The 19,368-nt window shown below is 42.1% G+C and overlaps 1 protein-coding gene across 7 annotated transcripts in view; it reads left to right on the top strand.

Annotated features, from left to right (window-relative positions):
- USP13 (ubiquitin specific peptidase 13) overlaps positions 1-17,857 on the top strand; it is a 109,586-nt gene extending 91,729 nt beyond the window's left edge. For 2 of the 7 annotated variants that reach the window (XM_087872499.1, XM_034438923.3), the window contains 7 exons: positions 1,905-2,027; positions 4,808-4,834; positions 8,010-8,153; positions 10,338-10,504; positions 13,199-13,361; positions 15,696-15,780; positions 16,848-17,857. In XM_087872499.1, the coding sequence (XP_087728625.1) occupies positions 1,905-2,027; positions 4,808-4,834; positions 8,010-8,153; positions 10,338-10,504; positions 13,199-13,361; positions 15,696-15,780; positions 16,848-16,941 (803 nt within the window). In that variant the 3' untranslated portion in view covers positions 16,942-17,857. Of the gene's footprint in view, positions 1-1,904; positions 2,082-4,807; positions 4,835-8,009; positions 8,154-10,337; positions 10,505-13,198; positions 13,362-15,695; positions 15,781-16,847 lie in introns of all 7 variants that reach the window. The other 5 variants (XM_087872498.1, XM_034438922.3, XM_087872500.1 and 2 more) reach the window with 3 other exon arrangements.
- Positions 17,858-19,368: the final 1,511 nt, after the last annotated feature.

Genomic DNA, 19,368 nt, shown 5'->3' with positions numbered 1-19,368 from the left:
AAGGCACTTTAGAAATAATTGAATTGTTAATGTTCCCATCTCAAAGAATCAAATGACTTGTTTGCTACAGAAATAGATTCTGGCTGCCACATTTCAAAATATTCTGGTTCATACAAGGAACTTTGTGAAACTTAGAACATAGAAAAATAGGGTTGGAAGGGACTTCTAATCCAACGCCCTGCCCATGGCAGGAGATCCTATACCAGTGATGGTTAACCTTTTTGCCATCGCGTGTCAGGAGAAGGGGGTGTGGGGGAGGTTTGCACATGCCCACACCCAAAGTTTATGTGCCTCGCTGCGCATGCGCGTGCAACCCCCCTCCCCCCTGCTCCTGGCACGTGATGGCCTGGTAGGCCCATTTTTCTTTCTTCCTTGGCTCCAGATCCTCTCTATGCATCTGGAAAGGGCAAAAACAGCCTTCCCCACTCCCTCGGAGGCCTTCCGAAGGCCTGAAAGGGCCCATTTCCCAACTTCTGGTGGGATAGGAAGTGACTTTTTTGCTGTCCCCAGCCTCCAGAGCCTCTCTAGGAGTCTCATCATGGTCCTATACCATTCTGGACTTTATTTGGGCTTGATGGGTACACATGATCATAGAAAGAAAAACAGAATAACAGAGTTAGAAGGGACCCCGACCCCGTGGGTCCTCCAGTCCAACCCCTGCCCAAACAAGAGTCCCTATACTTACCCTTGTATGTATTAGCTTATCCTTTACTTTTGTGTGTCTGTTTACTTACCCTTTTCTGTTGTGTTAGCTCAACTTTGGTTGTGATCGTTGAAATGGAATGGATATGACAGAGCCCAAGGGATAGTTATGGTGACTGTTATTTACCTAGCTGCCAATTTCTATTTATGTAAATATGACTGCTGTTTTATGGTTTTAAATGATGTTTCTGACCCAGAGTCATGAGATTGAGATGGGGGGGGGATGTTTTCATATAAATGAAAATAAATAAATAATTTTAAGCGGGCCCTAAACTAATTTGTTTATGGCATTACAGAAACTTGAATTAAGTGGTGGGCCTTTTTTGTAGTGATCCCATGCACTGGAATATGCTTTTCCCAAGCTTTGTCGTCTTCCTTGCATTATGCAAAAAATAGAAGCATCTTTATTCCACCGTGCCTTTGGCTCACATTAATATTGTAGGAATTGTAGGAATTCTCTCTGGATAGGTTTGTTTCATTGTTCTTATAGCATTAGCAATAACACTTAGATTTATATACTGCTCCATAGTGTCAGCATTCCAGAAAAAACCCCAACTCCAAAACTCTCAGAGTTCAAAAACTCTGAAGCAAGCATTTTCCAAAGTTCTATTTACTAGAATAGATAAACTGGCACATCTGGGAAAAGCTGAATCTGAGAGGTCCGGGATTTCCCTCAGTAAATCAAACCCCCCAAAACCATCCCCTCACTCATCAGTCGATTACATGCTCCAATCACCAACCGTCCCATCTCGAGACCTCACTCTGACCACTCCTTCTCCAGATGCAAGATCAGCCTGACCTTGACCGACAGGAAGAATACTATTATGTCTACAGACAACCCCTCTACTAACCCCCCCTCCTACCTTCCCACACATGAGAAGGTGGCAAAACGGAAGCTTCCGGCCTAATATGGCTTCCAAAGCTGACACATAGTGCTTTATAGCATACTGTCAATGTCAACATATTGCCCCCAACAATCTGGGTCTTTATTTTACCAAACTTGGAAGGGTAGAACTCAACCTTGAACTCCGTCAGGATCGAACTCCAGACTGTGGGCAGAGTTTGCCTACAATATTGCATTCTAACCACTGTGCTACCAGGGCTCTTATTCTTCCTGCTTTGTTAAAGACTATCTTTAGTTTCACAGTTAGGATGATTTCCAAATCATGTAATTAATTTCCCGTTTGTCCTTTTGCTTGCAGATGTTTCTATAGACATGCCAGATCTTCTAGACATCACTCATCTGCGAGCAACAGGCTTTCAGCCAGGCGAGGAGGAACTTCCAGACATTTCTCCACCTGTGATCATTCCTGATGACCCCAAAGGTACTGCCTACTACTATGAGGATTCCTACCTCCACACCATTCTCCACCACAACTGTTAGTTGATCTTCTTTTTTGTTTCCTTGTCATTTTGCTTCCTTTCCTGTTTGCATGGACCATCTTCATGGATGCCAAGCTACAACATGATCATTGGGAGTCTTGTTGGCAAGAAAAGCAGGCAATTATGGAACCAAGGTTCTTTGGTGTAAACAGAGATCTATTGGTCATGCTTGCTTTGGTGGATTTGGCATGTTCTGTGTCTGTTTTAGGTCAGAGCTGTGATTGAACTGGAGCAGGCTGGAGGTCAAGAGAAAGGGAGATCATGAGCCAAAGTTGAGGAAATCTATTCAAAGGACAACAATATAATTGTCCTGCATCCTGGTGGTCAATTAATGTTTAAAACCACAAGAATATAGAATGGAATTCTTTGTTGGCCAAGTATGATTGGACACACAAGGAATTTGTTTCCAGTGTCATAAACTCTCAGTATATATACAAACAACGAAGTGATAGGTGGTGACCACCTTTAAAGCGCTCCATGGCTTAGGGCCGGGGTACTTACGAGACCGCCTTCTGCCACCAATAGCCTCCCACCGGCCAGTACGCTCGCACAGAGTGGGCCTCCTCAGGGTGCCGTCCGCCAGACAATGTCGGCTGACGACTCCCAGGGGGAGAGCCTTCTCTGTGGCGGCGCCCACCCTCTGGAACAACCTCCCCCCAGAGATACGTACAATAACAGACCTCCGGATTTTTCGTCGGGCCCTGAAAACCCATTTATTTCAACTAGCTGGGCTGGCTTGAGTTAATTTTAACTTGATTTTAAATTGGGTTGTTTTAATTTACGGCCAATAATATTTAATTATTTTAAATTGCTTTTAAATTTTGTATGTATTGTTTTTTACTCTGGCTGTTCACCGCCCTGAGTCCTATTTTGGAGAAGGGCGGTATAGAAATTTAAATAATAAATAAATAAATAAATAAATCAGAATAGAGTTGGAAGGGACCTTGGAGGTCTTCTAGTCCAGAAGGTCATAGATCATAAATCATAGTTACAATCATTAATCATAAGATGCAAACAGTAAGTGATAAATCATAAGATACCAATAGGAGAAGATAGTAGAAAAGATGAGAAATTAGAAGATGAAAAAGATGAGAAGATGAGAAGGATAATAGCAATACAACCTATTATATGGGTAAATCTCTTTAGGCCTGAGACAGTATTGTGGGAATTAGTTGTTTAGCAGAGTGATGGCATGGGGAGAAAAATGGTCTTTGTGTCTAGTTGTTTTGGCATGCAATACCCTTTATCAGGGTCCTGAGTTGAAACAGTTTATGTCCAGGATGTGAGGGGTCTGTAGATATTTTCTCAGTCCTCTTTTTGGCTCATGCAGTATACAGGTCCTCAATGGAAGGCAGGCAGGTTGCAATTATTTTTTTCTGCAGTTCTGACTACCCGTTAGACAGTCTGTGTCTGTCTTGTTTGGCTGCTGTACCAAACCAGACAGTTACTGAGGTACAAATGACAGACTCAACCATTCCTCTGTAAAATTGTATGAGCAGATATTTGCTGATATACTGTAGCCCCTTGTCTGGAGTGGAGGGCAGAGTCATGGAAACTCGAGTAGGAGAGTTTGACGTAAGGTAGCAGTTCAACTACCCTAAGTAAGGAATTTGTGTGCCATTCATGGATTGTCCACAAACATAATGTTCAGGATTGGAATTCAAGCGTAAGGGGGTGTAGGCATTACTTTTAACTCCTCGGAAGAAAAGTTTCTGCCCAAGTGGTGTGGACAGAAAAAGTTGGACTCAACAAAAATTCAATTCTATCTAAAGGCCGAAGTGTTTCATTTGGGCTTCCCAGTATAATTTTTTTCTCCAGCTGGTTTAAGTTATAATTCTTACCACTTCCAAAATGGAATAGGTAATGATGCTGATCATTTGCTGATGACAAGCCTGGAGACACCAGATTGGAATAGGACCACAAGGAACATTTTTTTAAAAGTTATAGAGCGGTCATCTTTTTTTAATGACCCCATAATCCCTTGCTGGGTGGAGTCGGGGCAAATGAATGGAGCAGAGTGTTTACTGGCCGGATGCCCTTCCTGTTGCCAATGTGGAGTTTTTTTTCCAGCAGATACATTCTCATTGTGCCCAGAGAGAGAAATATCTGCCTCTACCTAGAATCAAACTCATAGCCTCCTGATTGTAAGGCGAGAGCTCCACCTCTAGGCCAGCACACCACTCTTTTAAGTTATAAGATGATGATCTAGTATTTACACCAGTGGTGGGTTCCTCCCGGTTCGGTCCGGTTCGGCCGAGCCGGTAGCGGTGACGATATGACGTCACCGAACCGGTTCTCCCCCCGCCCCCCACCCCCCGTTATTCTTACCTTTTAGTTGGTCCCACCCCCAATCTATTGCTGCCTCCTGAGTCCCAGCTGATGACTAGAGGGAAAAAAAACTGTTTAAACTCTTGCCGCGGGGCTTCAACGGGCCGTCCCACAGCTGATCAGTGTTAAAAGCAAACAAATGAGTCAGGTCGTAAGTGCGCGGACTGGTCGTAAGTGTGAGGACCTTCCAGAAATGACTCTGACCAGCTAGCCACGCCCACCTAGTCACATGACCTCCAAGCCACGCCCACAAAATAAGCCACGCCCACAGAAACGGTAGTAAAAAATTTAGAACCCACCCCTGATTTACACCAAATATAGAACCGACCAATTTCCATTTTCCTGCCATTCCAAAATACTTTGGTCTCCCTTAACTTACTTTCTTGACTTTCAGATGGCATGATGAACCATTTCATGGAGCGTATGTATCCCATTTCTTTATGTTGGTTTTATTTTTTGTTTGAAATGGCTGATCTTACTTGCTGAGATTTGCAGAAAAGCTTTACAGATTGCACGAGAGCTCTTCGTTTAACGGTGCTCTTCTCCTCCATAACTTTCCACCTATCCTGGGTCTGTGTTGAGATGTTTGAAGAAATCTTAAAACTCTGGAGAGAGCTGTTCCCTGTCTTGGATTATTCCACGTTCTCATAGTTGGTTTAAATATTATTTTATTAATTTTTGCTGAATAATCCAAGGTATCAGTATTTTGTTTGCCATTGCTAATAAAATGCTCCTTCGAAACTTAGATATGATGGCAACAGCCTCTTTCATTATTTTGTTCCTCCTAACCCAAACTAATGTAAAGCAGGACAAAGAAAGACAAAGGAAGAAATAAAATATGGTCTAGTAGTTAAGATACCAGCTAGAAATTAGGGAACAGTGAATTCTGTTTTAGACATGAAAGCTGGTTGGGTAAATTTGGACCAGCCATTCTCACTCAGTCCAACCCACCTCACAGGATTGTTGTTGTAGGGAAAATAGGAGAAGGAAGAAGTATTGGGTATGTTCGCCACCTTGAATTATTTCTAAAAATAATAAAAGATGGAGTAAAAACAAAAAAACAAAAACAAATAAAAATTAAGTGCAAGAAAAGAGCCTTGGTACTACAGTGGTTTAAAGCACCCTGTTATTAACACAGCTGCCTGCAATTTACTGCTGGTTCGAATCTCTCCAAGGCTCAAGGTTGACTCAGCCTTCCATCCTTTCTAAGGTAGGTTAAATGAGGACCCAGTTTGTGGGGGCAATAAGCTGACTTTGTATAAATATACAAAAGTATGAAGGCTATTGCTGAATGCACTGTAAGCCGCCCTGAGTCTCCGGAGAAGGGCGGCATATAAATCAAATTAAAAAAAAAAAAAAAAAAAAGAAATGAAAGAAAATAGAAAAGAGAGATAAAAGATATAAAGAAGTAGCTTACTATATTCTTCAAAGCAGCTATAAGTACAAATATATTTGAACCTTGCTAAGGTTACATCATAAAGTTCTTTTTATAATGCTGCCTAATCATCAAAACTACAAATCACAAGTTCATCTTTGCCTAGTGAAGTTATGACAGACTTTTCAAAAGCTATTTAGGACCCAGTTTTGAAATTACATATGGCCATTGCACCTGTACATACACACAAGTCATGTGATTGCATTTTGGGCTTGGCAGTCGGCTTGCCTTTACGGCCATTTGCAACATGCCACAGTCACATGACTACAATTTTAACCATTTTTTTTGACAACTTCTGGTAAAAATTCTGGGCTCAAATAGATCAAGGACTACCCGTATTAAAATCAAGTCTGGAACACTGAGCAACCTTACTTGATTGGAACATTTCCTGATTTCACAACATAGGAATTTGGCAAAAGTTGAAGCATTGTAAGCCGCCCTGAGTCTCCGGAGAAGGGTGGCATATAAATTAAAGCCAAAAAGAGAGAGAGAGAGAGAGAGAGAGAGAGAGAGAGGGAGGGAGGGAGAGAGAGAGGGGAGGGGGAGAGGGAGGGAGAGACAGAGAGGAGGAATAATATCAATTTTGGTTCACACATTCCTATCTAGCTTTAGATTAATGAGAACTAGAAACTTTAAAGGTGTGGATAGAACAGAGATCGAGATTCTCTGACACTGCAGCATAATTTTGTCTTTGTGCATAACTGCCGAGTCCTCTAGAGCAGGGGTCTCCAACCTTGGCAACTTTAAGCCTGGTGGAGCTTTGCTGGCTGGGGAATTCTGGGAGTTGAAGTCCGCCAAGCTTAAAGTTGCCAAGGTTGGAGACCCCTGCTCTAGATGATTAATTGTATGTAAGATCCAACCATTACTTAAACCAGCTAAAGATGGAGGGTGTTGCTTCCCCTGGTCATTTATGCTTGCCCTGATGGATGGTTTCAGTGCAGGAGCTCCATCAATATGTGTGACCTTTAAAATGCAGAATTAACAAAACAAACAAACAAACAAACAAACAAAAACCTGGGTTAGTTTAGCTTTCGGAACTGTTTTGCATGGAGAGCAGCCAAGGCTTCAGCCGATGTTTGTACAGCCTAATAACCTTTGTCATTCTTGCTTTTAGGCGTGATTTGGGTCAGCACTTTCTCTTAATGCTGAGAGAGACGCTTTGCTATTCTATATAACAGCCCGAAGACTGTCGCAAGAATTTGCACAGCTGTCCCTTTTGATGTTTGGTTCCTATACTGATAGCAATAACAATGGCACTTAGACTTATATACCGCTTCACAGTGCTTTTACAGCCCTCTTAAAACGGTTTACAGAGTCAGCATATTTGACCCCAACAATCCTCATTTTACCGACCTCGGAAGGATGGAAGGCTGATTTAACCTTGAACCTGGTGAGATTCGAACTGCCAAATTGCAGGTAGCCGGCAGTCAGCAGAAGTAGCCTGCAGTACTGCATTCTAACCACCGCGCCACCGCGGCTCTTTGCAAAAAGCTGAACATCTGAACCCAGCGTGCCATTCCTTGTACAAGAAATGAAAAGGAAGGGAGAAATCTCTGAGTAATTTCTCTGTTCCAATTTGCACCTCCATCAGATGCTGTCTCCAGTAGTTATGCTTTTTTTAAACAGCTGCAAGCAGAGGTTACAACATTCGTATTAAGAAATTACAGGTAGTCCTCAACATACGACCACAGCGGAGCCCAAACTTTTATGTTGTTAAGTGAAAAAAAAATTCTTAAGTGAATTTGTCCCATTTTACGATTTTTCTTGCCACGGTTGTTAAGCGAATCACCGCAGTTGTTAAATCAGTGACAGGGTCGTTAAACGAATCTGGCTTTTCCATCGACTTTGCTTGCCAGAAGGTCGCAAAAGGACTCCTGAACACTGCATGATTCGGTTGTCAAGCATTCTGAATGTAAATCACGTGACTGTTGCGATGCTGCCATGGTCATAAGTGTGAAAAATGGTCATAAGTCACTCTTTTCAGTGCCGTTGTAACTTCGAATGGTCACTACATGAACGGCTGTAAGTCGAGGACTACCTGTACAATGTTTCGCAGAGTCACAGCTTGATGCCACTATTCGTGTCTTGGGTGATAAAGGTAGCCGGTCCTTGACTGGGAAGCGATGAGTTCAGTTTTCACCTGGAATGTCCTCTCTCTCAGCCCCAGATTTTGATGAATCCTCCGTGATGCAGCTGGCAGAGATGGGGTTTCCATTGGAAGCATGCCGAAAAGCCGTGTACTACACTGGCAACTTGGGCGCTGAGGTGGCTTTCAACTGGATCATTGCACACATGGAAGAACCAGGTCTGGTGTCTATGGCGATTCTCAATCATCCAAGTCATGGTTGTCTCAAAGGTGCCTTTCTCCAAAAGGCAACTGGACTTTCTTGGGTTTTTTTTTTTCTTTAAAAACCTCAGAACCAGGGGTGAAATTCAGCTGGTTCTATCCGGTTCGGGCAAACCAGTAGCAGTGGCTGTGGGAGGCTATGTCCACCCACCCGGATGTCATGACGTCACTTTTTTGTGATGATTTTAAGCTTCTGTGCATGTGGCGTGCACACATTTGCGAACCGGTAGGGAAGGTAAGTGAATTTCACCCCTGCTCAGAACCGAAAAAGCTCCTTGGATGGGAAGCGAAACGTTTTCAAAGATTAAAAATCCAAGAAAGTCTTCTTGCCTTTTGGAGAAAGTGTCTTTGGGACAATCAGATCCGGTATTTGGATTTTTTTACTTTATTTTATGCAACCATGAACAGATATATTTGCGCTTCTTGGCAGAAGTATATTTCTACTAAGTTAAAAACAAATTTTCAATTCCTTTACAATAGCAGCCCGTTCAGAGCCACGAGTGAGTGCAACAACTCCATTAGTGTGAGTGGCGGGTGAACACGCTTCTGTGAGAAGCTCCATTTGTGGGAGTGGCGGGCGTACACACCCACCTTTGTGTAATTGGAGCTGTGTGTGCACACCCGCTGCTTTCACAAAACCATGCCCCCACTCTGCCCCCCCCAGGCTGGTCTGTCAAGACGGAAAGATCTCCTGTTTTGTACTGTTACAAATAAAGGTCCTTTAGAAACACCATCCAGTAAGGTAAAGGTAAACTAACATATGTGCTAGTCGTTCCCGACTCTAGGGGGCGGTGCTCATCTCCGTTTCAAAGCCGAAGAGCCAGCGCTGTCCGAAGACATGTCTCCGTAGTCATGTGGCCGGCATAACTAAATGCCAAAGGCGCATGGGACACTGTTACCTACCCACCAAAGGTGGTCCCTACTTTTCTACTTGCATTTTTTACGTGCTTTCGAACTGCTAGGTTGGCAGAAGTAATGGGACCTCACCCCGTTACGCGGCACTAAGGATTTGAACCGCTGAACTGCCGACCTTTCGATCGACAAGCTCAGCATCTTAGCCACTGAGCCACCGTGTCCCTTACACCATCCAGCAGATTAGGCCAAAGATCTGACATGAACTTTCCTGAAAAGGGTAGCAACTATGAATTGGAAAGCCCACAGAGACAATGTAAAAAATAGACTTCGTACATAATTCTGTGAAATAAGTCACCAACCCATAGGCTCACATTATTTTTATTGAATACATAAATGGCTCCCAATTGTGATAGAAACTGCTCTCTCTTCCAGTTTACACATTCCTCTGTGCTGGGTATCCTATAAAGATGTAAATCAGCCACAAGGCAAAAGTCTGTCACCACATTAGATCTATTTCTGCCTTTTTCTTTTTGCAATTATATTTTGCAATTATCTCTTTACTAATTGATACACTGTACCATTTTCCTAATGACATGTCAATATTTGATGTGAATGACATTTCAAGAGGAAAATGATAAAAATTCTAATAAATTATTTGCCTTGTTTGAATACATGTGGGCCTGCATTGATTTTGCAGTCTACAGGTATAATGAATGGATGGGCTGATATATGAATGAATGAATGGAATGAATGAATGAATAGCAACAGCAATAGCACTTAGACTTATATACCGCTTCATAATGCTTTATAGCCCTTTCTAAGCGGTTTACAGAGTCAGCATATTGCCCCCAACAATCTGGGTCCTCATTTTATCTACCTTGGATGGATGGAAGGTTGAGTTAACCTTGAGCCTGGTGAGATTTGAACTGCTGAACTGCAGCTAGCAGTACTGCAGTCTAACCATTGTGCCACCTCAAATAAATGAATGAATGAATTAATGAATGAATATCCCAAAGATGCTTTTTCAAGAGGCAACTGGTTTTTCCTTGTTTTTCCTTGAAGACGTTTTGCTTCTCATCTAAGAAGCATCTTCAGTTTCTGATAAACTTCTTCGGTTTCTTCAGTTCAGAACTGAAGAAGCTTCTTGGATAAGAAGCGAAACGTCTTCAAGGAAAAACAAAGGAAGTCCAGTTGCCTCTTGAAAAAGCATCTTTGGGTCAACCATGATCTGTATGACTGAAAACCTCCATAGATGTGAATGAACGAATACCTTCCATTTTATTCCAGATTTTGCAGAGCCTTTACCCATCCCTGGTTATGGGGGAACAGCTTTTCCCCAAACAGGAGGATCAGGAGTTCCTGGACTGGATAATCAGCCTCCAGAAGAGATGGTAGCCATAATTTCCTCTATGGGATTTCAGCGGAATGTAGCTCTTCAGGCACTACGGGCAACAGTGAGTTTTCCTGAGAATTATTTGGGATTTATTGGTAGCCAAAAGGGAGATGCTTCCTTCCCTATAGGATTGTGACAATAAATTAATATCACATCCCCAGTTATGCAAGACTTCTGACTTTGTCAGCAGCAGCAAATTTTCAGAAAGATTATTTTATGTGCAAAAAATGAAAGGACGCTTTTATTCCCACAATGGACGAATGGCTGCAAATGTTGATGGAGTTAGCAGAGATGGCTAAACTGACTGCTTTGATTTTAAAAAAACAAACAAACCACATAATTACTTTCTTTTCTACTTGGAAACCGCTTCTGGACTTTATGCTTGAGGTGGAAAAAAAAAGAAACTTTGATTCTGTGTTTTACCGATTAGATAGGTTTGTTGTTATAGAAATGGCTCATTTATACTATTACGTGAAAGTAAAAAGTTAAGGTTTGATGTTATTATCTTACTCTACTGCACCAAAGGGAGTCTGAAGTCAATGCATTTTCTTTCTTTTCCCCCTTTTCCCTACACTTTTCCCTTCCTTTTTCCCTCCCCTATTTTCCCTACTATTTTTTTTTTTTGTATTTCTGTATTTTATATTATAAATTAATTAAAAAAAACTGGAGTCAAGCAGCGGCAAATTTGTGAAAGGAAAAGTATGAGTTAGATTTGTTTAATCATCATTAAATTGATGATGGCCCTATTGGGATAGGGCAGACAAAAATACAGGCACTCCTTAACTTACAACCACTTGCTTAGTGAGCGTTCGAAGTTACAACATTGAATAAAGTGACTTAAGATTGTTTTTCACACTTACGATCGTTGCAGCATCCCCAGAGTCACCTGGTCAAAATCTGGCTCCTTGGCAACTAGTTCATCTTTATGATGGTTTCAGTGTCCTGGGGTCATGTGATAAATTTTTGCGACCTTATGACAATCAGAGTCAACAGGGAAGCCAAATTCACTTAAAAACAATGTTACTGACTTAACAATTACAGTGGTTCACTGACTGTATTTTTGGAGTATAAGATGCACCTTTCCCCCCCTAAAAGGGGGTGAAAATTTGGGTGTGTCTTACCCACCCACTAGCCCCCACCCTTTGGCCTCTGCCTCCCAGCAGTTTACCTCCTTGCAGCAAGCAGCAAGAAGAAACAGCCCATTTCAGCTTCAGCACAGCCTAATTAGCACAAGTTGATTGTCCCTTGGATCGGCCTCCCGACTCTCAGCTGTTTCAGGCTGCAGAGATTGCCATTGGCTATTGATGCGCAGGCCTCTGCTGCTTGCTGCAAAGAGGTAAATTGCTGGGAGCAGATTTTTTTTCCTTGTACTAATCAAGCTATACTGAAAACGAAAATGAAAGTAAAGCAGGATGTTTGCTGTTTGCTGCAATGAGGCAAAATTGCTGAGAGGCAGAGGCAGATTTCTTTTTCTTGTTTTCCTCACCAAAAAAGGTAGGTGCGTCTTATAGTCCAGAGCGTCTTATACTCCGAAAAATACGGTAACAAGTGCGGCAGGAATCATCGTAAAATGGGACAAAATTCTCTTAAGAAATGTCTCGATGGCAACATAAATTTTTAGCTAGATTATCATCGAGGTGTTCATGTATTAGTTGTTTAAGCGGTTTTTTTGCTTGAGAGGGAACTACTACAACAAGACTATCTTAAGAGTCATACTGAGACTGAGACTGCAACTTATTAAATAGCACAGACAAGTACCATATTATTGCACCTGTGGAAAAAGCCCTCCAGATATAAACAGCCCCAGGGCATGCTGGGAGTTGTAGTTCAACAGCATCTGTAGTGTAGTAGTGCTCATTGGTCTTGTTTTGCTTATGTCCTAATTGTTTTACAGTACTTGAAATTATCAAAAACATCACTGAATTCCTCACAGTATAGATGTTAGTGGAACAGAGAGCCTAAAGAGTAAAGCAGCTTTAAAAAATGTTAGAAAAGTTCTGTTGCTTTATTGCAAATCATCGAAGTATATACTTATATGCACAGCTCCTCTTCTGGGATGTATCAGACAAGGGAAGGCAATAGGAATAAATGCTATTTACAATATAATATGTGCATTTGAAGAAGAAGTTAGTACAGTTTTTCCTAACCAGGGTCTCTTCTGCTACCATGCTTACCTCAATTATGCAAGTTGTCATCCCTCCATAAAATGATACACAGGTAATCCTGAATTTATGAGCATAACTGAGCCTAAAATTATGGGCCTAAGTCATGCCAGTCATTATGACTGACTTGATTTTGTGACTTTCCTTTGCACTGATCATTAAGCAGATGCCATGGTCATTGAGTCTGAAATGGGCGTTTACTGTTGTTTTGCTGTTTTCTGAAAACCAAAAGTAAACACTGGTTTCTCTCAACAAATACTGTAAATCATGGTGATGTGACCACGGGATGCTACACATAGCTGTAAATATGGGCTGGTTGCTGAGCCCCCAAAATGCAATCCCATGACCACGGAGGGAGGGGTGGCAGCTAGGTAATAAGTACATTTTTTGGTGGGAGGGGTCCGTCATAACTTTGTGATTTAGTGAACGGTTACTAAATCACCAGTCATAACCTGAGGACTATTCTGCATGTATATTTGGGTCTATTCTTGGAAAACAACAACAACTCAATTAAGAGAAAACGCTATCACAGCGATGACAAGATATTGACAGCTCTTGTCTATTTTATTATTCCATGCTATTTTGCCTGGAAGAATAACAACTTGGAGCACGCATTGGACTGGATCTTTAGTCACCCTGAACCAGAGGAGGAGACTGAAGTAGCTTCTGAGGTCATGAATATAGAAAACCATGTGAATGCTAACATCCTTGCAGAATCGGATCCGGAAGGGCCCCGGATCAAAGACGGGCCAGGAAGTAAGTTTCTCCTTGCTATGTTGCATATGTTGATCTGCCTGGTTTATTCATTTTTCCCCTTCCCAAATACGTTGGTTACACTCAGTGGTGGGATTCAAATAATTTAACAACCGGTTCTCTGCCCTAATGACTGGCGAGGTGGGCGTGGCCATGGTGGGCATGGCCAGGGAGTATGACAGACAGCACTCAGCCTCCTGTAATCCCCCCGGGAGCAAAAATGGGCTGCGGGGGGACGCGCCTCCCCATGCCCTATTTTGGGCCTAGGAGGCCTCCCTGAAGCCTCCTAGGAGTGAAAATGAGCCATGGGGGGACCTGGAAGGGGCAGGGCAGGAAGGGGTGGGGTGGGGCCAGCCCGCAATTTAACTACCGATTTGCCCGAACCAGCTGAATCCCACCACTGGTTACACTTATGAATTGTTTCTCCATCCATATCACATGCATCAAGCGGAATACCTGTAAAATAAGCAGTGATGAGAAAACTACCCAGAGTCGCTGTATCAGTCAGATGGGCAGCATATAAATTTAATAAATAATATAGGTTAGTTCTGACCGATAGGAATCTCTGTATATAATCTATTGGGATGGCATAAAAGCTAAAGAACTATACAGGAAAGAAAATAGCAGTTTCAGGATCCTGGCCAAGGTGGGGTTTTTTTGCTCAGATAATGCCATTTTATTTTATTTTTAAGGTTAGGTTATGACAATATGCTTTTAGGCTTTTCACACGTTTTAATACACCAGTGATTTGCAACGTTACATACCTATGAATGTATCAGTGAGCCAAACACGCGCATTATATGTATATGTATTATAATAATAACTAAAGAATGGGTGATTTCTAGTTTCAGTTAAATATTTGCTTGATGTCCAACTTGGTTGTTGTTGTTGTGTTAAACAATCCTTTAGATGACCCTAGTCCAGTCATTGGCATTACTAAATGATCTCGGCTTTTTTTGAATACTCCCCAGCCAGCAAAAATGGTTAAAATAAATTGATACGGGCCATTGGTCTGAAACAATAGTAATAGCAATAACACTTAGACTTATATACTGCTTCATAGTGCTTTTACAGCCCACTCTAAGCGGTTTACAGAGTCATCCTCTTGCCCCCAACAATCTGGCTCCTCATTTTACTGACCTCAGAAGGATGAAAGACTGAGTCAATCTTGAGCCGGTTAGATCTGAACGGCCGAACTGCAGATAGCAGTCAGCTGAAGTAGCCTGCAGTACTGCCCTCTAACCACTGCACTACCTCGGCTCGCTACCTCAATATGAAGTAGCTGACCATAAAAGTTTCTATTGAAGGATACACATATGAGTTTTGGTCGTGATGGGTCTTTTAAGACCTTGTGCTCATGCTTCAATTCGTTTGCAACATTCCCTGCTTTTTTAACATTTATTTTGTTAGCCTTTTTTTTTTCCAACCATCATAACTCTTGCAGGAGAAATAAACCACAGGATGGAGCTTTTAGACAGCAGTTAAAATTTGTTGAGCATCAATGAATGTAACAGCACAATCCAAGTAGCCTGAAAATACCAAATAATACTTGATGCGCCTAACTATGGAACTTTTAAGGGAGATAATGGATGTCTGAAATACAAAACAATATCCTGAGAGATATTGCATGCAGTCCAGGGAAGGTTGAATATTGCTGAGGGCTGCTATGCTATGTCATCTTTTATAGGAAATAGCATTAAAGGAGATGTGATTCATGACAACCACACACAGAATATATTTGCAGGGTTTAGAAATGCTAGGGAGTTACAGCGTGCAATACTTAATGATCTATAGCAGGGGTGTCAAACTCAATTTCATTGAGGGCCACATCAGGGTTGTGTTTGACCTCAGGGTGGGCGTGGCCAGGGTGGGCATGGCCAGCTCAACATCACTCGTGTTGGGGGGCCCTGTGGTGGCCCGAGCGCTCTGCCAGTGAAAATGGGCTCCCAAGCTCCATTTTCAGCTGTGACGGCCTCCTGCATCCCTCTGCTAGCAAAAACGGAGCTTGGAAGGGTCGCCTGCAGTCCTCCCGAGCTCCATTTTTACTGGCAGAGGCATCGCGGGACAGTCCTTTGCTGTTTCTGGGGCAGCCCCGCGGGCCAGATGTAAGCACCCCGTAGGCCGGATCTGGCCCCCAGACCTTGAGTTTGACACCCCTGATCTATAGGTACGTGGGTTTGCAATTTTCAAAAAATATCCATTTTATTCCCGAATGTTACTTTTTAAGAAATCAAGAGTGAGTTGGTTAAGGAATTGTTGCCAGAGGAATGTGGGCAAGATTTCTGGATGGTCTTCATCATGACTTTGCTCATCACACCCTGATATTTTCTTGGGCAGGATATGAACTCTTTGGCTTCATCAGTCACATGGGAACATCCACCATGAGCGGCCATTATGTTTGTCATCTTAAAAAGGAAGGAAGGTAATATAGCGTGACATTACTGGTTGTGTTACAATTGTTAGGTGGTGCCCAAAGTTTGGACCAACATTTTGAGATCGATGCTTCTATGGAAACCCAAAAGGGCTTTTTCCAAAGGCCACTGGACTTGTTTTGTTTTTTTTTTCCTTGAAGACGTTTCGATGGAAGGATTGAGGATGGAAGGATTTATAAATTCCCTTCAGTTGGACTCAACGACTCTCAGAAAGAATGCTAGCGAGAAGATGACTACAAGCAATAGAAATCCTTTCACCCTCCACTATTCGGTCAAAGCTAATGAAGCTTTTTTGGATGAGAAGCGAAACTTTTCTCAAAGAAAGAACAGTCCAGCTGCTTTTTGATAAAGCATTTTTGGAATAACCATGACCAGGATGACTGAGAATCTCCATAGGCTTCTATGGAAACCATGTCAGAAAATTCCATTTATTTATTGGTTCGATTTATATGCCGCCCTTCTCCGGAGACTCAGGCTGGCTTACAATGCGTTAAGCAATAGCCTTCATACTTTTGTATATACCTGTTTAGTAGGGCTTTCGCCCCCCCCCCCAAAGCAGTGTTCTTTTTTATACAAAGTCAGTTTATTGCCCCCACAATCCGGGTCCTCATTTTACCTACCTTGAAAGGATGGAAGGCTGAGTCAACCTTAAGCCTGGTGAGATTTGAATTTGCAGTAATTGCAGGCAGCTGGTGCTACTTAACAGCGCTTTAGTCAGCTGCGCCATCAAGGCTCTTTCAATCTTCACCATCTCTAACATCAATGAATGAATGAATGAATGAATGAATGAATGAATGAATGAATGAATGAGGCTGACTTCCATATTAGCAGTGGTTTTGGATGTGGATTAAGAGCCTACCACAAATTCTTTTAAATGTTGGAAGCAGTCAGACTGCGCCTTGTTCATTATCCTAATTCTCCAGATAAGCAAAATCAATATAATCAAGTAAGATGGCAGTGATAGTAGTAGTGGTGTCAGTGGCTGTAGGTGTTCCTTGTCCCATTTAATTCATTTTCATGATGTTCACTGCACTTTCTTCTTCTTTCTCCTTTTCAGGTGGGTTATCTACAACGACCATAAAGTTTGTGCCTCCGAGCAGCCACCCGTAGAGCTAGGATATATTTACTTCTATCACAGGATACCAAGTTAGACCTCACAGTGTTCTCTGGCCTTAAGAAGCCATAAGCCTTTTTATTCTGCCAAAAATGTGTTTCAAGTAAGCAAAGCCTTTGGACTACCAAAAAAAAAAAAAAAAAAAGAAAAAGAAAAGAAAAGCAAGAAGGAAAATATTTGGTCCTATTTATAGCTTAAATCAGGATAATTCAATTGATGCCTTCTTAAACCTTTAGAGGAGAGTTTTCTGTTAAATGATGGTGCATTGTAGGATTTTAAAGTTTGTCTACATTTTGTGGAGACCTTAAGACTGTTCTGAAGCACTAGCAGAGGTTGCAGCAAAACATCCAGAGAACACAAAACTGTTCCCGCACTGAGAAGAATCTGTCATCTTTGTTTTAATCCTTAAGGACCGATGGTCGCTAAGCAGTAGCTTTGAACTAGGAATTCTTCATTATGCTGGATGGAATCTACAGTATTTGCTAGCATGAAAAGTTGCTTTTCTGGAGCCCTAAATTTCCAATTAAAAAGGAAAAAAAAAAAAAAAAAAGTAAGACCCCAGAATATTTTGCAGACTTCAGAGCTTGAAATTAAACCTAATTATTGAAGCCAAGGTGACTTATATCATGTCCCAATACAGTCTGAATGTTCTTTTTTTTTTCATTTGGGATTTGATCACATGCCATGATTTTTTTTAAAAAAAAATTCTGCACGGGATGATCGATGGTCCTAAAGTTCCCGTCTAAGAAAGTGCCCATGTCATCCAATGCGATGAATCAGCATACGCACATTTGCGTTTATATAACTGTATAACTGTGTCCCTACCACCACTCTGCACAAGTGTTTATGTGGGCCTGTGGATCGATAAACATCAGTATGGCTGTTTTTCCTTTTCTGTTACGAATTGCAAATAAAGTTTTAAACATGCATCATAGAAATGCATGGGAAATGGCTCTCAATATTATCTTGTGATGTGGATAAACGGTAGGTAGTCCTCACTGAGCGACTGCAGTTGGGACCAACAGCTTGGTTGTTAAGCGAAGCAGTCCCTAAGTGAGAAGGGTTTAGGACAGAGGTCTTCAAACTTGGCAGCTTTAAGACTTGTGGACTTCAACTCCCAGAATTCTCCAGCCAGCAACTTCAATTCTGGGAGTTGAAGTCCACAAGTCTTAAAGCTGCTAAATTTGGGGACCCCTGGTCTAGGACAACTTGCTATGGCCAACTTGCTTGGCCAATTTCCCACTGCCAACTTGCTGCAGAAAAAGAGTTACACTAATACCGAAGAAATGATTGAATACAATCATTAAACAAAGGATGTCAAAGGAGGGACAAAATGAAATGCGAATGACAAAAATTAAAATAATTTTTAAAATAATTTTTAAAATAATTTTAAATAATAAAGCCAAGTCGTTGAATTGTCCCGTGGCGACCTGTCCTATGCCGAATTGGCTGTGGTGAGTTGGCCACGGCGATTTGGCCACAGCCAGGTGGTTGCGGCAAGTTGTCCCATTCCGAAGTGAGAATCACATGACTGCGGCTGTCCTTATGGTCTTACTTCAGTTTTCCTTTGGTTCTTGCTACTTTCTTCAGCTGAAAAGGTTGTCTTCCTCATTCTCTTTGAGGACATCTTGGTATGCGCTAAATAAGCAAATAATAGAGCAGGGGTGTCAAACTTGAGGCCTGTGGGCCGAATCCAGCCCACAGGGTGCTTCGATCTGGCCTGTGGGGCCGCCCTGGAACCAGCGAAGGACCGGCCTACGGTGGCTCTGCCAGCGAAAACGTTTTAGCTGGCAGAGGGTTGCAGGAGGCTGTTGCAATCTAAAACGGAGCTTAGGAACCCGTTTTTGCTAGCTGAGCGCTAGGGCCACCACAGGTGCCCCCGACATGAGTGGCCATCAATCTGGCCACGCCCACCCTGGCCACACCCCCAGCCCCCCTGAGGTCGAACACAACCCTGATGTGGCCCTCAATGAAATCGAGTTTGACAGCCCTGTAATAGAGTGATTTTGTGAAAGCCATAAATGTTAGGATTGATTGCTAAATTGTTGGTTTTTTTAGCATTATTTGAGTGATCACTAAAGGAAGCAGCCACTAAGGAAGGACTATTTATATCCCAATATTGAGCACCCTTGGGCATCCTTCACCACCAGAAAGCCATTTTTGTCACAACATGATCCTAACACACCCTTTGGAACAAAGTTGCACCTGTCCTGTGTTTTTATTGCAAGTTCAGCATTCAAGAACACATGTTGTTACATGCCTTCCACCGAGAGTTTTAAAATGGCAGCTCTGGTTATTTATAGAGAAGTTTAACGAAGCCAATCTCAACAACAACATAGGAGAAGAAATAGATTTGTGACAAAGCACACCTGTGCTTCCCAAACTTTTTCTTTCATTACCCCAAACCACTTATCAGAAAGTCATTTTTTTTTCATATTTTTTTATTATTAAAAAAAAATTAAAT

Source organism: Pantherophis guttatus, chromosome 6, assembly GCF_059756535.1.
Source record: "Pantherophis guttatus breed Tessera chromosome 6, ASM5975653v1, whole genome shotgun sequence".
NCBI lineage: Eukaryota > Metazoa > Chordata > Lepidosauria > Squamata > Colubridae > Pantherophis > Pantherophis guttatus.
Note: the sequence above shows the minus strand (reverse complement) of the source record. Positions and strands in the feature narration are given on the sequence as shown.